We start from the raw sequence: 16027 nt of genomic DNA on the forward strand, positions 1-16027 counted from the left end.
GTAACCCAAAGGTTGCGGGTTCGAGTCTCGTACCGGCAGGGATTGTAGGTGGGGGGAGCGAATGTACAGCGCTCTCTCCCACCTTCAATACCACGATTGAGGCGCCCTTGAGCAAGGCACCGAACCCCCAACTGCTCCCCGGGCCCCGCAGCATAAATGGCTGCCCACTGCTCCGGGTGTGTGTTCACGGTGTGTGTGTGTGTGTTCACTGCTGTGTGTGTGTGCACTTAGGATGGGTTAAATGCAGAGCACTAATTCCTAGTATGGGTAACCATACTTGGCCACATGTCACGTCGCTAAATATATAGTATAGTTGAATATATAAGAAAACGTAAACTTTATTAGCGCACAGCTCTATTATTTAAGTTAAATATATAGTATAGTTGGATATATAAGAAAACGTAAGTTTTATTATCGCGCAGTTCTCTATTTAAAGTTGAATATGTAGTATAGTTGGATATATAAGAAAATGTGAATTTTATTATCGTGCAGCTCCATATTTAAAGTTGAATATATAGTATAGGTACATATATAAGAAAACGTTAATATTATTATTGCGCAGCTCCATATTTAATGTTGAATATATAGTATAGTTGGATATATAAGAAAACAAACTTTATTATTGTGCAGCTCTATTTAAATTTGAATATATAGTATAGTTGGACATATAAGAAAGTGTGAATTTTATTATCACGCAGCTCCATATTTAAAGTTGAATATATAGTATAGCTGGATATATAAAAAAATGTGAACTTTATTATCGTGCAGCTCCATATTTAAAGTTGAATAAATAGTATAGTTGGACATATAAGAAAGCGTGAATTTTATCGCGCAGCTCCATATTTAAAGTTGAATATATAGTATAGATGGATATATAAGAAACCGTAAATTTTATTATCGCGCAGCTCCATATTTAAAGTTGAATATATAGTATAGTTGGATATATAAGAAAACGTAAACTTTATTATTGTGCAGCTCTATTTAAAGTTGAATATATAGTATAGTTGGACATATAAGAAAGTGTGAATTTTATTATCACGCAGCTCCATATTTAAAGTTGAATATATAGTATAGCTGGATATATAAGAAAACGTGAATTTTATTATCGCACAGCTCCATATTTAATGTTGAATATATAATGTAGTTGGATATACAAGAAAACGTGAACTTTATTATCGCGCAGCTCCATATTTAAAGTTGAATATATAGTATAGTTGGATATATAATAAAACGTAAACTTTGTTATTGCGCAGCTCCATATTTAAAGTTGAATATATAGTATAGTTCTATATATAATAAAACATAAATTTATTATCGCGCAGCTCCATATTTAAAGTTGAATATAAAGTATAGTTGGATATATAAGAAAACGTGAATTTTATTATCGCGCAGCTCCATATTTAAAGTTGGATATATAAGAAAACGTAAATTTTATTAGCGCGCAGCTCCATATTTAAAGTTAAATATAAAGTACAGTTGGATATATAAGAAAATGTTAACTTTATTATCGCGCAGCTCCATATTTAAAGTTGAATATATAGTATAGTTGGATATATAAGAAAGCGTGAATTTTATCGTGCAGCTCCATATTTAAAGTTGAATATATAGTATAGTTGGATATATAAGAAAGCGTGAATTTTATCGCGCAGCTCCATATTTAAGTTGAATATATAGTATAGTTGGATATATATAAAAACGTGAATTTTATTATCGTGCAGCTCCATATTTAAAGTTGAATTTAAAGTTGAATATATAGTATAGTTGGATATATAAGAAACCGTAAACTTTATTATCGTGCAGCACTCTATTTAAATTTGAATATATAGTATAGTTGGATATATAAGAAAACGCAAACTTTATTATCACGCAGCTCCATATTTAAAGTTGAATATATAATATAGTTGGATATATAAGAAAACGTGAAATTTATTATCGCGCAGCTCCATATTTAAAGTTGAATATATAGTATAGTTGGATATATAAGAAAGCGTAAACTTTATTATCGCTCAGCTCCATATTTAAAGTTAAATATATAGTATAGCTGGATATATATGAAAACGTAAACTTTATTATCGCGCAGCTCTCTATTTAAAGTTGAATATATAGTATAGTTGGATATATAAGAAAACGTGAATTTTATTATCGTGCAGCTCCATATTTAAAGTTAAATATATAGTATAGTTGGATATATAAAAAAACTTGAATTTTATTATCGCGCAGCTCCATATTTAAAGTTGCATATTTAGTATAGTTGGATACATAAGAAAACGTGAATTTTATTATCGCGCAGCTCCATATTTAAAGGGGTCATATTATGCGATTTCAAGTTTTCCTTTCTCTTTGGAGTGTTACAAGCTCTTGGTACATAAAGAAGATCTGTAAAGTTGCAAAGACTAAAGTCTCAAATCCAAAGAGATATTCTTTATAAAAGTTAAGAGTCATTACCTTAAACCACATAAACACATTTCATTACACCAAATACACAACATAATGTTATTTTTTAGCAGCATCATATGACCCCTTTAATCATTTTGGATAAAACGGTCTGCCACATGCACAAAAGTAAATTACTATTTCTGTGCCATAATTATTTCTTATTGAACACAAAACAGTTTATTTTGTATTCTGTAGATGAGCTGTTTGAGTGAATGGAGAGTGTGTTTCTGTGTGATTTTCGTGTGTGTGTCAGTAAGGCTGTTATTGTTGTAAAGCATTCTTTGCTGAAGATGTGTTTGCTAGTAGACAGTGTTCATGAAAACCTGGAAATATCAGGGACAAACTGTGGTTTCCAGGACTACAAGCGTTATGGATTGTGATATTTATTAAATAAATGGTCTTAAATCTCCCGATTATTGAATAAATCATCGGTCAGAAGGCAAACACTGGCAATTATTCTTGTTTTCATCTTCAGTTTCAGCTGTCCGTTTTATTTTTCTGTCTGTTTGCAGAAATCACTGGAGAACCAGTTAAACCCCAAACACACACACAAAGGACAGAAGCCTGTTTCTATGGAAACTGGAGGAGAGTTATGTGTGTTTGTTCTGAAACACATCTGCACTTTTCAACGCTTCCCATCTTTCACATCTTCAATCCTCACATCGTTTGTCCTGAAATGATTGTTGTTGTTTTTTTTGTTTTTTTTTGCATTGGTTATTTATCATTCATATTTAACAGCAGGTGAAAACACATGCCTGAATTTATGGCTGACAATTTATTTTGTTTGCATGCAACACATATTTCATTGTATTTTAGTAGCTGTAGATGCCAGTGTTACGCGCCCAATTTCGACCAAATTATTACCCCCTTATTGAAGTCGCTACACCTAATCCTAACCCCACCCCACACCTACTCCGAAACCTACCAAATTTTTGTCTCTAAAAAACTTTTTTCTTTCTCCAATTTTTATCTCTACCAAAAAACTTTTTTCTTGCTCAACATTTTTTTGTCTCCTAATTTTCTCGCATGCAGTACCAACCTCAGACACCAGGTGCCGCAATCATTAAGCAACTGCTTACACTACTTTCTTTGATGATCTGAATGTTACATTTAGGAGAATGTTTGGCAAATAAAAATGAAGACAAACTCAGGTTACATATATCATTCACTGTCACTGTAACTAAACGCACCAGACACTAGACTCTTTGCCCATCATTACTTGGCCATGTTTTATGGAGAGAGAGGAAAAATTGTTTTGGTAGAGGAAAAATAAAAATTTGAATGAAGAAAAAAAATCGGAGTAAAAGAAATGTCTTTGGGACAGAAAAACATTCTGAAAGAAAAAAACAATTGGAGAGACAGAAAAATGTTTGGCAGAGAAAAAAATGGAAAGAGAAAAAAAGTTTTTGAAAGATACAATTTCAGTTTCAATTTCACTTTTTTTTTTTTTTGAAGAGAAAAAATCTGAGAGAGAAAGTTTTTGAAGAGAAAAAAATCAGAAAGAAAATGCTAGAAAGAAAAAAAATTGGAGAGAGAAAAATGTTTTATGTGAAAGAAAATAAAATTTAGAGAGAGTGATACAGAGAGAAAAGGTTTTTTTGAAGACAAAATAATCCAGAGAGAGCGAGAGAAAATGTTTTAAAGAGAAAAAAATTGGAGAGAAAAATGTTTTATGGCACGACACGTTCAACAACAGCTAGACGAAGCACAAAACAAACACAATACTGTGGAAGCCCTGAACCACAATGTGAAAAAAGAAGTCAAGGTGCAGAACATAAAAAATAACACCAGTGTCACCTCAGGTCCTTCCCGAACCATAGTCCTAAGTTTTTTTTTTCTTTTGGTCTGAAATTTTTTCTCCCCCAAAACCAAAAACGTTCGTCTTGCTCCAAAATCATTTTTTTCTCAAAATCTTTTTTCATGTTTCGGTTCAGGACTTTCATTTGTTTACATCTTTTGTGTTGCCTATTGAGGAAAAAAATTGAAGAGAGAAAATTTTTTTTTGAGAGAGAGAAAATGATTTTTGCCGAAAAAAAAACTGGAATGAGAAAAATCTTTTTAGAGAGAGAAAAAGCATTCAGAGAGAGAGAAAACAAATTCGTAAGACTTGGGCTCAGGAAGGATCCAAGACGATTTTCTTCCACCTTGACTTTTTTTTTTCTCCACATTGCTGTTCAGGGCTTCCATACAATATAAATCACGCTGTAAAAGTTGAACTGTTTGTGACTGTCTGAACTGACAGTCTTAGCATGCGATTCAGTGGCCAGAGAGGTGATTCTGAGTTTGAATGCTGACCAACAATGAGAACCAGGCAGGACAGGATGACGCCCCTCCGACGATTCACTGTGGACCGTAGGATAGTGATTAATGATCAGTGATAGGAAATAAAACTAATATTAATTGGCATCTGTAATTAATGAATTGATATACCAATAACAATTATAAGGAATAATACATTATAATAAAATATAAATTAACCATATTTATATCTGGCAATTTTACTGTACTTTTTTTTTTATTATTACTATGTATTAACGTCAGTCTTATTCTGATATTGGAATCATATCAGGACTCCAATTCAAGATAACAAAGGTTTCATTTTCTGATCATTACAATGTTTTCAGCTTTATTTTAAATGTTGAATAAGAAACCATGTAGCATTATGAGAATCAAAGACTTACCGGCACTCACATAAACGTGTTTTTACAAGTCCAGAGTTACACTGTACCATAAATACACTCCAGTTTACACTCTCAAAGTGTTTGTGTTGAGCTGAAGTGAGGAAGATTATTCTGGAAGAAAAGTGTGAATCTGAAATAAGCACACGACACGAGGTGTAAGAAGTATATAACCAATTGTATTCCCTTCTGTTAATATACACGTATGCAGATTCATCTCACTGGAACACTCTACAATAACATTTAGAAAGAACAAGGGAGCTGAGGAGAAACGCAACCGACAAACCTGAACAGGAACGGAAAGAATGGAAACACATTCACACAGACAAACAAGCGCACAAACGCTCACGCAAACACACAGAGATGGAAGAGTGAAATCAAATGATGATGAAGTCTGGTCCTCGTTGAGCGAGTATGGAGAATGAACAGCCCTCCACACGCTGGGTAAAGTGAGCAACATGATTTAAACGGAGGATGGAGTCAATGACCAAAGTCTTATGGATACAAGGAGATACTCTCCCGCCTGGTAAAGGAAATGTTCTCTTGTAAACCAAATCACATTTTGCTCTTTAATATTCAAAAGAGCATCTGCTTTTTGGAATACGATTCACAGATCTTTGCATTTCATTGCACTTTCTTTCTTTTTCTTAGGGATGATAATTAGGAAAAACATCTCTTTTAGCACTGGGGTGAGATTCAAATATTTAGACATTTCACAAACTGTTTTAAACATTTTCTTTTCAATGCAGAGTTTAGTTCTTTTAATAGAGTTGAGAAAATTAGAATACTAGAGTTCAAGATGTACATCTTCCAAGTAACAGGCCATTTCGTCTTTCTTTCAAGAGAGTCCGTTCCATTAAATGCGCTTGTGAGTTCCATTAAATGAGTTTATCCCTACTTTCCTCCCGAGAGAACGTGGTCAAAGACGCAGGAGAGTTCACGTTCCCTACGTGGAATGTACATTAACTGGAACATTATTGTCTTTTCCCTTTGACGTGACAAAATATAAAAGAAAGCACGCACACATACATAGAAAACAAAACAAAAGACATCCTAGCATCCTGCTCTGCTGTTTCCACTGATATGGTTTGTTGACGTGATGTTGGTCTTGACTTCCAGACGCTTGTGTCCCTTTGTCTTTTCAAATATCTGTATATGAATATTATCTATTTGCTGTTGGGGGTTTCAGGTTCTTGAATGTGGAGCAGAAACCAAGATCCTCAGCGGGTCCAGGACAGAGCCCAGTGGAACCCCAAAAACACATGACGAATATTTGCTGGAACGTGGGGTTACCGTGGGCCTCCGGGAGTTCTGGCGGCTGAAGGGATCATCCACAGATGTTTTGCTAGTTGTAACGGTTTGAGATATAGCTATATATTTATTTGACTCCATAGAAACAGTTTTTGTCTCTTTTCAATTTGAATACCACATGCTGGAAACACAACAGAATCACGTTGCATTTGCTCCTGAGCACCAAGGACAAGGAGAAAAAGAGACCAAGCCAAGAAAGGGTGTGGGGAAAGAGAGAAAGAGAGGGATGATGGGAGCGGAGGATGGAAATGTGAAGCACTTAGAAAGAGAGGGAGACGGATTTGACACAGAGCTGGTTTGGCAGTATTACGGAGGAGTGTGACTGCTAAACGTTTTCGGCACCATCTGTTCCTGAAATGTCACCTATGCCAAGCCGTTCCAACTGAACTGCTCTCATTCCCAAACGATTCTCAACCGCATCCAATGCTCTGATGGAGCAACAATGGATCGCACAAGCAGCCTGGCGTACACGGGGGTTTCGACATCAGGTTAGGAGATGATCTGAATATTGAGGACTCACATAGTATTTACAAAGAACAAACTAGAGCGTCAAATTACATGTGAGGAAAAATCCACTTTTCTTCAATACAAAAGGTTTGGAGAGTTTATTTTTGTAATAGGGATTAGCTATCAAAAATGGAAATGAGGGAGGGGCTGTTTCCAAACCCTAGACGCTTTTGAACTTTTTAGGTCTTGCTAGAAATGAGGCCAACAGCTAGACAAGACAGGAAATTAAAGAAGACTGATGTCAGAACTCTAAATGTGACCGGTAAACTGCCAACAAATACCTGGACCTCCCTTTCCATTCCTCATCCTATCTCTCTCCTTCTCCCCCTCGCTTCCGCATCGGTCCCTCCGGAGGCCGAGCTCAGACATAATACTCCTTGTCTTTGTTCTTCTTGTTCTTTGTGCCCGTCTTGGTTGCGCCGGGCTGCTTCTCCTTCACTAGGGTGCCGTTGCTTTGCGTGGCTGAATTGCTAATGTAATTGCGGCTCTGGTCCACCTGGTAGGAGCCTTCGTCGCGGTTGCGGTACTTGTACATGGCGTAGAGCAGGATGAGGATGCAGAGAGCGGCCGCGGCTACGATGCCCACCACCATGCCCGTCGTGCTACTGGACTCTCGGATCACCTCCACTGCTCCTGGAGGCCCTCGGTCTGGTGACGAGGGGTCTGTAGTGGGCACATGAGGGAAATTGGGAGGATATGTAATACCTGGGATGTGTCGATGCCGCCCGCCGTGTTCAGGGTCGCCCGACGGCTGTACGGGTGGCAGCAGCACCTGGTCACGGGTGTTCATTTTACCCGCAGGGATGTTGGGGCCACTTTTGATGCCAGGTTTGAGTCGGGGCACTGGGGGGGCTGTGGGGGTGAATGGGAGTGGCGGCCGATGGGGGTTGGGCAAACGGGGGAAGGGCCGGGCGGGGGGCTGTGGGGGTGAATGGGAGTGGCGGCCGATGGGAGTTGGGCAAACGGGCGAAGGGCCGGTCGCCTCGGGGGTTCCCAGCTGCGGGGGGAGGGGGGAGTACAGTCCGGTCAGTGACAAGGGGGGAGTTTTTATAGTAATCCTCATCGTCGGACTCCGTCATCTCGCCCGAGCCGTAGGCCGAGACCTCTATGGGCTCTTCACAGTCCTCCTGGTCCAGCGGACAGGGGGGCCGGCCGGGCAAGGGGAGAGACTCTTTGGTGGTCTCGAGCAAGGTGAGGAAGGGGCGATAGGTCGGGGGCGGGGGAATAACGGGGTAAAGTGTCACAATTGACGGTGGGTCAAGGGAATCCACAGTTATAATTGGCAACACTAGTTCACCTCCTAGGATGAAAGAGAGAAGCAACACGGTGTTAGTTGGAACCTGAGCAAACGAGTGCACAAGAGAGAGAGAAGAGCCATCATTAGAATGGTTAGCACTAAGACTTAATGAGGTTAGTTCTAAAGTTAGTTTTGTTAGCATCTATTTAAAATCAGACTATAAACAGCTAGGCTAATGCTAAAGAATTAGTCGTATACACTACAGGGTTAGAATAATACAGAGAAACATTTAAAGTTAAGTATGTGCTAACCAACTATCCAGTGCATAAGCTAGAATGTACATTCAGATCAATCCTACAAAAACAGTTCTACGTCTGTGCTAATGCTAGCTGTGCTAACCTCCACTCACTGACTGCATGTTTAAGAAGAGAGCAAACCACGTAGTACAGGTCACTTACATTAACAAATTGGCCGCATGATTTTTGCATGAAAAAAAAATTACAAAAAGAAAGCTGTGTAAGATTGTTCTGGGATAGTGATAAACAAATTTCAGCCCATGTTTCAAAGTAGGTAAAGTGTTTTGAATTCATCATTCAGTGAACGTTTTCCCAGAGCTCATAAAGCTCATAATCCCCGCTCCCCGTTGGCATGGTGATAGCTCGCTAATGATGAGGATCTATATGCAAAACTTCCCACTCTCACCCCGGGGTACCGAAGGTGATATTTTCAAATTACTGTCCCATAAGACTTTCCCCCCCAAAACACAGACCAAATCTTTCAAGATAATTATCCATAAGTCTGTCCCTTGAAATCTCATACCATGAATAACAAAAGCCTGTTTTTCTCCGGAACTGGCTTGTCAAAGAATGTCAAAAGTTAAAATTATACAAGATGTAAAGTATTCATTAGGATTAAGCTCAGAATTGTGAAACAGTTTCATCTGTGGCATCAACACCTGAGATGGAGCATGAATCTAAGAAAATGGGGTGCAGAAGAGATTGTTCTGTTTAAACACATAATGCACATCATTGTTATTCACATGATGAGGCAAATTAGTGTGACAAACATTGCTTAGGGGGGGGAAGGACTGTGATCTGTGCGCTTTGGGAAACCTCCTCAAACCATGGCATCAACATGGCGCCCTCCCCTTAACCAGAAGAACCTTCAAAAAGAGTATCCTGTTTGCATATTGATGAACAGAGTCATTAAGCTCAAAGAAACTGAGAGAGTCCACCAGGAGAAAAGGTGATATTAACATTCAGAACACACATACGTCTGTTAGAAGCTGAAAAGGAAACAGTATGTTAATGGCATCTTTCACAGAGTCCATCCCACCCAACAGCCCCAATGTAGAGCCGTGCGTCTGCGGGTTGAGAGTCTGGGGAAAGGTTCACCAAGAAGATCGGTATAAATTTAATGCCCGTTCACCGCTGTCAAATCTTTTATATCCATTGCTAGAAAAAGCCGCCGGAGGCGACCAGCCGTTTAGAGGAACGATCTGTCAAGGGCGCCAAATGGAGTCTGATAATTCAGTAACTGACACTGCTGGTTTGTGAATTATACGAGCCGATGTGTTAATGTGCCACCGGGCACAACAATATTTCCTGCTTTTATTAAATTTGTTGGAATATCTTACGATACGCAAGGAAATTCAGAGCAATCTGTTCCCAGAGAGGGCAGAATCGAACGTTCTGAGAGGAACCTTGAATCCTGATGATTATCCTCTAGTATCTTCTCTAAATTGCACTTGAAGGAAGCTGATGGAAACAAGTGAGGAGATCTGTATGACAAACCTTCTCAAACTTTCAATCCGCAGAAACAATCTGTGAACGTGTAGACAACACATCAGCCTGTCAGTCTGTGTTTTCGTCACAACTCTCGTTATAGATTAAAAATCATGGTTCCAGTCTGTGATTGGTCAAACTTGGCCTCCTGTGACAGTTGCGGTGACAACAAGACCAACATCAGAATAGCATCATGACTCATGTGTACAAAGTAATATCTCACATCCTCAGCGCAGCGCACTTGTTTCACGATGATTGTCTGGAGTGAGCAAGTGCCACCGTGAGCACCATCAGTAACTAGAGTAATGACTGCAGCTTTATTCATGGTTCACTCCTTTGCTTTTATTCTTTAAACTGCAACAAATGACACTTACGTCTGTCTGTTGCAAATCCATCACGAGAGACGCAATTTAAGCCAGACAAAATCTAAACTTCCTTAAATCAAGTTACATTTTCTTGAGAAGCAAAATTAAGATAGTAAGTCTCGATTTCTGAAAAAATGTATCAAAATTAAGTGATTTTATGCTTTAAAGAAGAAAAAAAAAATTCAAAATTCAAAGGAAAAAAGTAGATTTTTCAGACCCCATTGGCAGACATTTTTTCTTGTTTTAAGCGTAAGCTCATTTAATTTTGATATTCTTTTCAGAAAACAAGACTTGTTATCTAACGTCATTTTGCTTCTAAAGTAATTCTATCTTGATTTGAGAATGTTTAGATATTTGTACTGGAAAACAAGACAAACATACTGAGGAAGAAAATGTTTTGCAGTGTAAATGTTACTCGAGTTCTGGAGCAGCATTGCGATCAGTTCAATGAAAGAAACTGCTATGTCCAGTAAAGGTGTGGCTCATTTTGGACATTCAGGAGCCTGTTTACATCCACACGCAGTAATGAAAGCTGAAAATCTGACTGTTTATTGCCGCGGGTGCTCGGGCCATGGGGAAGGATGAGATTGTAGTGGTCTCTTTCTTAGCTAATTTGATTTTGATTTTTTCAGAACACTAGAGCGATGGCGGCGGTGAGACCGACTCGACGCTTAATAATTGACGACAGAAGACACTGGGAGTCCAGACGCTCAGAGAGACTGAGATTAACCTCTACAAATGTACTCGTTTCACATCAAACCTTACCACACATTTCATATGCAGCGTGCTGAAATATTCATGTTTGTTTTGTTAGACTTGCTTCTGCAACTAATAAATTAAGATTATCTTGATTATATACAAAAAGACACAGAGCTGCTTTATTGTTTCTATAAAGCCAATGAAACCAACTTATAAAGCTATAAATCAAAACCTGCCTCTTGTTCTTAGATATTGCTAGTTGTTATGCTGGTTCTCTTCACATCCCGATAACAATCACTAAGTTAGAGCACTTTGCGTGTGACGATCAGACTGTTGTGCATTTGTGTGTAATGGTCAGACTATTGTGCATTTGTGTGTAACGTCAGACTGTTGTGCTATTGTGTAACGTCACACTGTTGTGCATTTTTATGTAATGGTCAGACTGTTGTGCGTTTGTGTGTAATGGTCAGACTGTTGTGCGATTGTGTAAAGTCAGACTGTTGTGCGTTTGTGTGTAACGGTCAGACTGTTGTGCGTTTGTGTGTAATGATCAGACAGTTGTGTGTAACGTCACACTGTTGTGCGTTTTTGTGTAATGGTCAGACTGTTGTGCGATTGCAGTTTCAGCTCATTATAAACTAGAGAATGGTCGGCAGGGTCCAGTGAATAATGTAATTAGGAGCATCTAACGAGGGCAGAGATTAATTAGCCCATCGGGATCAGCTGAGGTGAGGGACATTCATGAGACGTTTCTCTGGGACCCTGGAGCAGAAACGCAATGCGGAGATTTCCATCCGTCCATCCATCCATCCATCCATCCGTCCCTCTCTCTGCCTCATCTGTGGCTCGTCCGTCTCTCCTACGATACCAGCTAACGTGAGGAACATTCCAATGCCAGTCAGAGCCTCCCTCTCTCTCTCTCTCTCTCTCTCTTTATCTCTCTGTGTTTTTGATTTGTACCTTCATCTTTCTTGTTTTCTTTCACTTTGTTGTCTTGCATTTGACGGTGAGTCACACAGTTTGTTTGCTCTCTTTGTCCTTTTGTCTGCTCCAGTGTGCAACATAAATATTTGCTCTCAAAAACACAGATGAACTGCTGCCCAGCCTCAGATGGTTGCTATGGTGTGCCCTGGAGGTTGCCAGGGTGTTCTGAGTGGTTGCTAAGCAGTTACTGAAGCATTCTTGGTGGTTGCTAGGCACATGCTGGCCTGTTGCTAAGGTGTTATAAATGGTTGCTAGGCAGTGGATAGCTGGATTCTGGCAACTACGACGTTGCTAGTGTGGATAGATAGATAGATAGATAGATATACAGACAGACAGATGTGTCATGAGATCTGACCACAAACACACTGACCTGATGATAAAACCACCTCGTTATCTCAATAACTGCTCCAGTACATGGCTAAACCTCATCAATATTAGCTGACAGAAGACATCAGCCCAAATACAGACAGAGACAACTGATCCATTCACTCCATTCACAATCAGCTAACATCCCTAACCAGGGCTGGACTGGGACAAAAAAATCGGCCCTGGCATTTTTTGGCCCAGGCGGCCCACCACCACTATATATATATATATATATATATATATGATATACACTACCAGTCAAAAGTTTTTGAACAGTAAGATATTTAATAATGCTGATCTTTGGATCTTTCTTACTGTTCAAAAAATGTTGACTGGTAGTGTATGTATTACACTCATATCACATCTTGTTTTGGCTAAGAATAAAACATCAGGTCCGACAATATCGTGTCTTTTTTCATTTAAATCTAGCTTTATTCGCATTGGCTCATGGAAACCTCTATGAACACACTTGACTAGACTTGACGTTTTATTAAAAAAGTGTTTTCGTATTCTACACTCGCACACACATCAGGATAGGTTAGATGCCTGCCTCCGCTGCGAGTCCCTCCCTGCGTGATGGTCCTCGGCAAAAAAATACAAAAAACATTCTGCCGGCCCACCGGGAAAATGCCCAGTATGCCCGATTACCAGTCCAGCCCTGTCCCTAACACTACACACACTTACTTCAGACGCAAACTGCGCAAGATAGTACAACTCGTTGCCAGAATATACATTGAAAGGAGTTTGAGTTTAACAACGGCATGATGGGAATTCAAGTAAATCATCTCACTTAGTTTCCTTAATTTATATGCATTCATCAGACAGAAACATTGAACTCTACTATCAGAGCTGAAAATGATCAAAGACATATTTGATGGTACAATATACATTCATCAATAACTTAATTTAGGTTCAATCTGTGACCGTCAACTTGAATCGAGGCATATTTTGTCCAATCACAGCTGCACATGGGATGGGATTTTGTGAGTGTGTGCGTGTTTACAGCACGTAAAAACACACATAGACAGTAAGACTGACTCACCGTTTCCAGGCTCACACTCCTCGAGATCTTCATCATCACTCGGACATTCTGCTGACGCTACTAACAGATCGTCAGTATTCTGCAGACAGACAGACAGACAGACATACAGAGAGTCAGTACAGTGTCCTTCTTCAATACAGTTCATTAAGAATACATCAAACACCATCCACATTCACACAGACAGCTGTCATATGATGATCCCTCACACACACTCTGACTGAAGCGCTGAGAATCACTGTTTTCAGTCCATTTATTTAGGTGTCCATGTGTAAATATATACAGTCATATCTGAACACAGCCCTGAATGTCAGCGGAGACCATGTCAACTAGACAATCCCCTGAGACAGATCCCCTGTGAAGACCTCGTCAACCATCGACACAAGACCACGAGAACCAGACGAGTCCTCTGCTCAATCTGACCTGTGCTGCAGCCTGGAATTAAACCACATCATGCTGGTTTGGTCTGGCCAGAGGAGAACTGGCCCCCGACTGAGCCTGGTTTCTCCCAAGGTTTTTTCTCCATTCTGTCACCGATGGAGTTTTGGTTCCTTGCCGCTGTCGCCTCTGGCTTGCTTAGTTGGGGATGCTTAGTTTCTGGCAACATTGTTGACTTGATTGCACAAACACTATTGGAGGAGGACTGAACTGAGCTGGACGATGACATCACTGAATCAACAACTTTAACTGATAAACTGACTGTTTTATATCGTCCTCTTGCATTACCAGCACACGTTTTTCCTGTTTGACTCTGTAAAGCTGCTTTGACACAATCTGTATTGTATAAAGCGCTATATAACACAGTACACTGAGACCATCATCTCTGAGCCAAAGCTGCCAGACACAGCGTCTGAAATCATTCTCATCTGTTTCTCACGACATGCCAAATTCATTTCCGCATCTGAGCGTATTGAGAAAATGAGTCTCTCGGAGGAAAACACACACTTGTTATTCAAACAACTAGGAATAAAAACTCTTCCAAAATGCAATTATTATGAGAAATATATATATAAGTGTCTGAACAGAATTAGTAGTTCACTGATCAGTCGTTTCACTGTGAACTGGACGAGGAACTCGTTCTCAGCAGATTTATCTGACGCTCGCTCTCTCTGAACCGGCCGCAGAACACAATCCTGTTTTCTTTTAATTAGTTCTGAAAAACTGCAGACTATTGTACTGAAGCCTAGAGTGTTCCTTCACTTATTTATTTCATAAAGTGATATTTATTAGAGACTACAACATTTGGAGCGCCGCGGATGGAAATCACATTTCAGCTTCACGTGTTTCTGTAACCCAACATGACACTGCAGTCGTACGGATCCGTTTAATTCGTCCTCTGCCCAGCGAATGCATTAACGCCACAGACATGGAAAAGGCTTTTGTTTTTCAGATATTAATGGGCCGCTGGTTTGAATGTTTTGTTGCCATAATCAAATGTCTCTTCTTCCTGGATTCGAATGCGCTCTCGGTACAGGAAGAGGAAAGCTAATAACCGCAGGCAAACGCTGGCATGTGTTTCCTCTGAAGCTCGGGATGAGTTAGAGGATCAAGTACACAGTCACACGGCTCATGAGAACATTTCAGAAGGCTGCGGGTCACTGCTGTACATTTGACATTTCTGAGGGTTATTTTGAGACTGTAAGCAAACCCAGTGCTGACTGTAGGCCTGTCACGTCACGAGCTTCATTTAAGCCACACGTGCATACTGTTACAAAGCTTTGGAGACTGACTCCACTGGATACAATAAACCAAAACTGTGATATGGCTTAGTGCAATTATACAACCCAAAGGCAGTGATTTCATTAAATAAATATATATGCTGCGTGTTTCAGAGGGAAGAAGAGAAGCTTTTGGGGTTCCTGCAGTTTCCTGTCAAAATAAAATATTAGTAATGTAATAATGTAAAATAAAATTATTATATTATTTTTCTTAAATACTTGATTATTTAACAGAGAAATATTAAAATAAAAATATTAAAGCAATTTTTATAGTTTTATTTTGTATTAATCATCATCATCATCATCATCATAGTTATTATTTTATAGTCATATTGATACATAATCACAAAATTATGTGCAGTCCGAAAACAAGAAAAAAAAAATCTACATTTAAAAAGAAAAATCATATTATAAACAATTTTTACCAGAAAAAAATAAATTTAGATTTTTCCCCAAGCCGTGCAGCTGTAAATGTTTTAACATTTGAAAATAAGGAAATTTAGACTAATTTATTAGGAAATTTGTAATAAAAATAAAAATGGTTGTAAAATAAAATATATTATATTTCCTAAACATATTTCTTAAATATTAAATATTTTATTTAATAATAGCAATAATATAATTTATTATTATTATTATTTCATAGACATACTGATACATGCCTACATTGTGATATAATCACAAAATTGGGGCCGAAATGTGCAGCCTGCAAACAAAAACAGCAAATCAACGCAGCCCTACAGTCTCTGCTGTTGATTATCACAGTAACTAATACTGATTCATTAAAAAACAAGTTCTTATCAAACAGAAAATAACTTTTTTCTCACACACTGTATCTTTTGACTTTGCACAAGTGTGTGTACACTCACTGTGTGTTACTGTAGTATGAGGCACACGCTCACA

General features: G+C 38.9%; 1 protein-coding gene across 1 annotated transcript in view; it reads right to left on the reverse strand.

The window, feature by feature from the left end:
• Positions 1 to 5204: 5204 nt before the first annotated feature.
• Positions 5205 to 16027, reverse strand: part of LOC107732688 (neurexin-2-like) — a 351796-nt gene continuing 340973 nt past the window's right edge. The window contains exons 23-24 of the mRNA XM_016544101.1: positions 13410 to 13488; positions 5205 to 7595 (exon numbers count right to left, since the gene is read on the reverse strand). Of these exons, the coding sequence (XP_016399587.1) occupies positions 7294 to 7595; positions 13410 to 13488 (381 nt within the window). The 3' untranslated portion in view covers positions 5205 to 7293. The remainder of the gene's footprint in view (positions 7596 to 13409; positions 13489 to 16027) is intronic.

The sequence above is a fragment of the Sinocyclocheilus rhinocerous genome, unplaced genomic scaffold, assembly GCF_001515625.1.
Source record: "Sinocyclocheilus rhinocerous isolate Xijiao unplaced genomic scaffold, SAMN03320098_v1.1 scaffold1480, whole genome shotgun sequence".
In the NCBI taxonomy this organism is placed as follows: Eukaryota; Metazoa; Chordata; class Actinopteri; order Cypriniformes; family Cyprinidae; genus Sinocyclocheilus; species Sinocyclocheilus rhinocerous.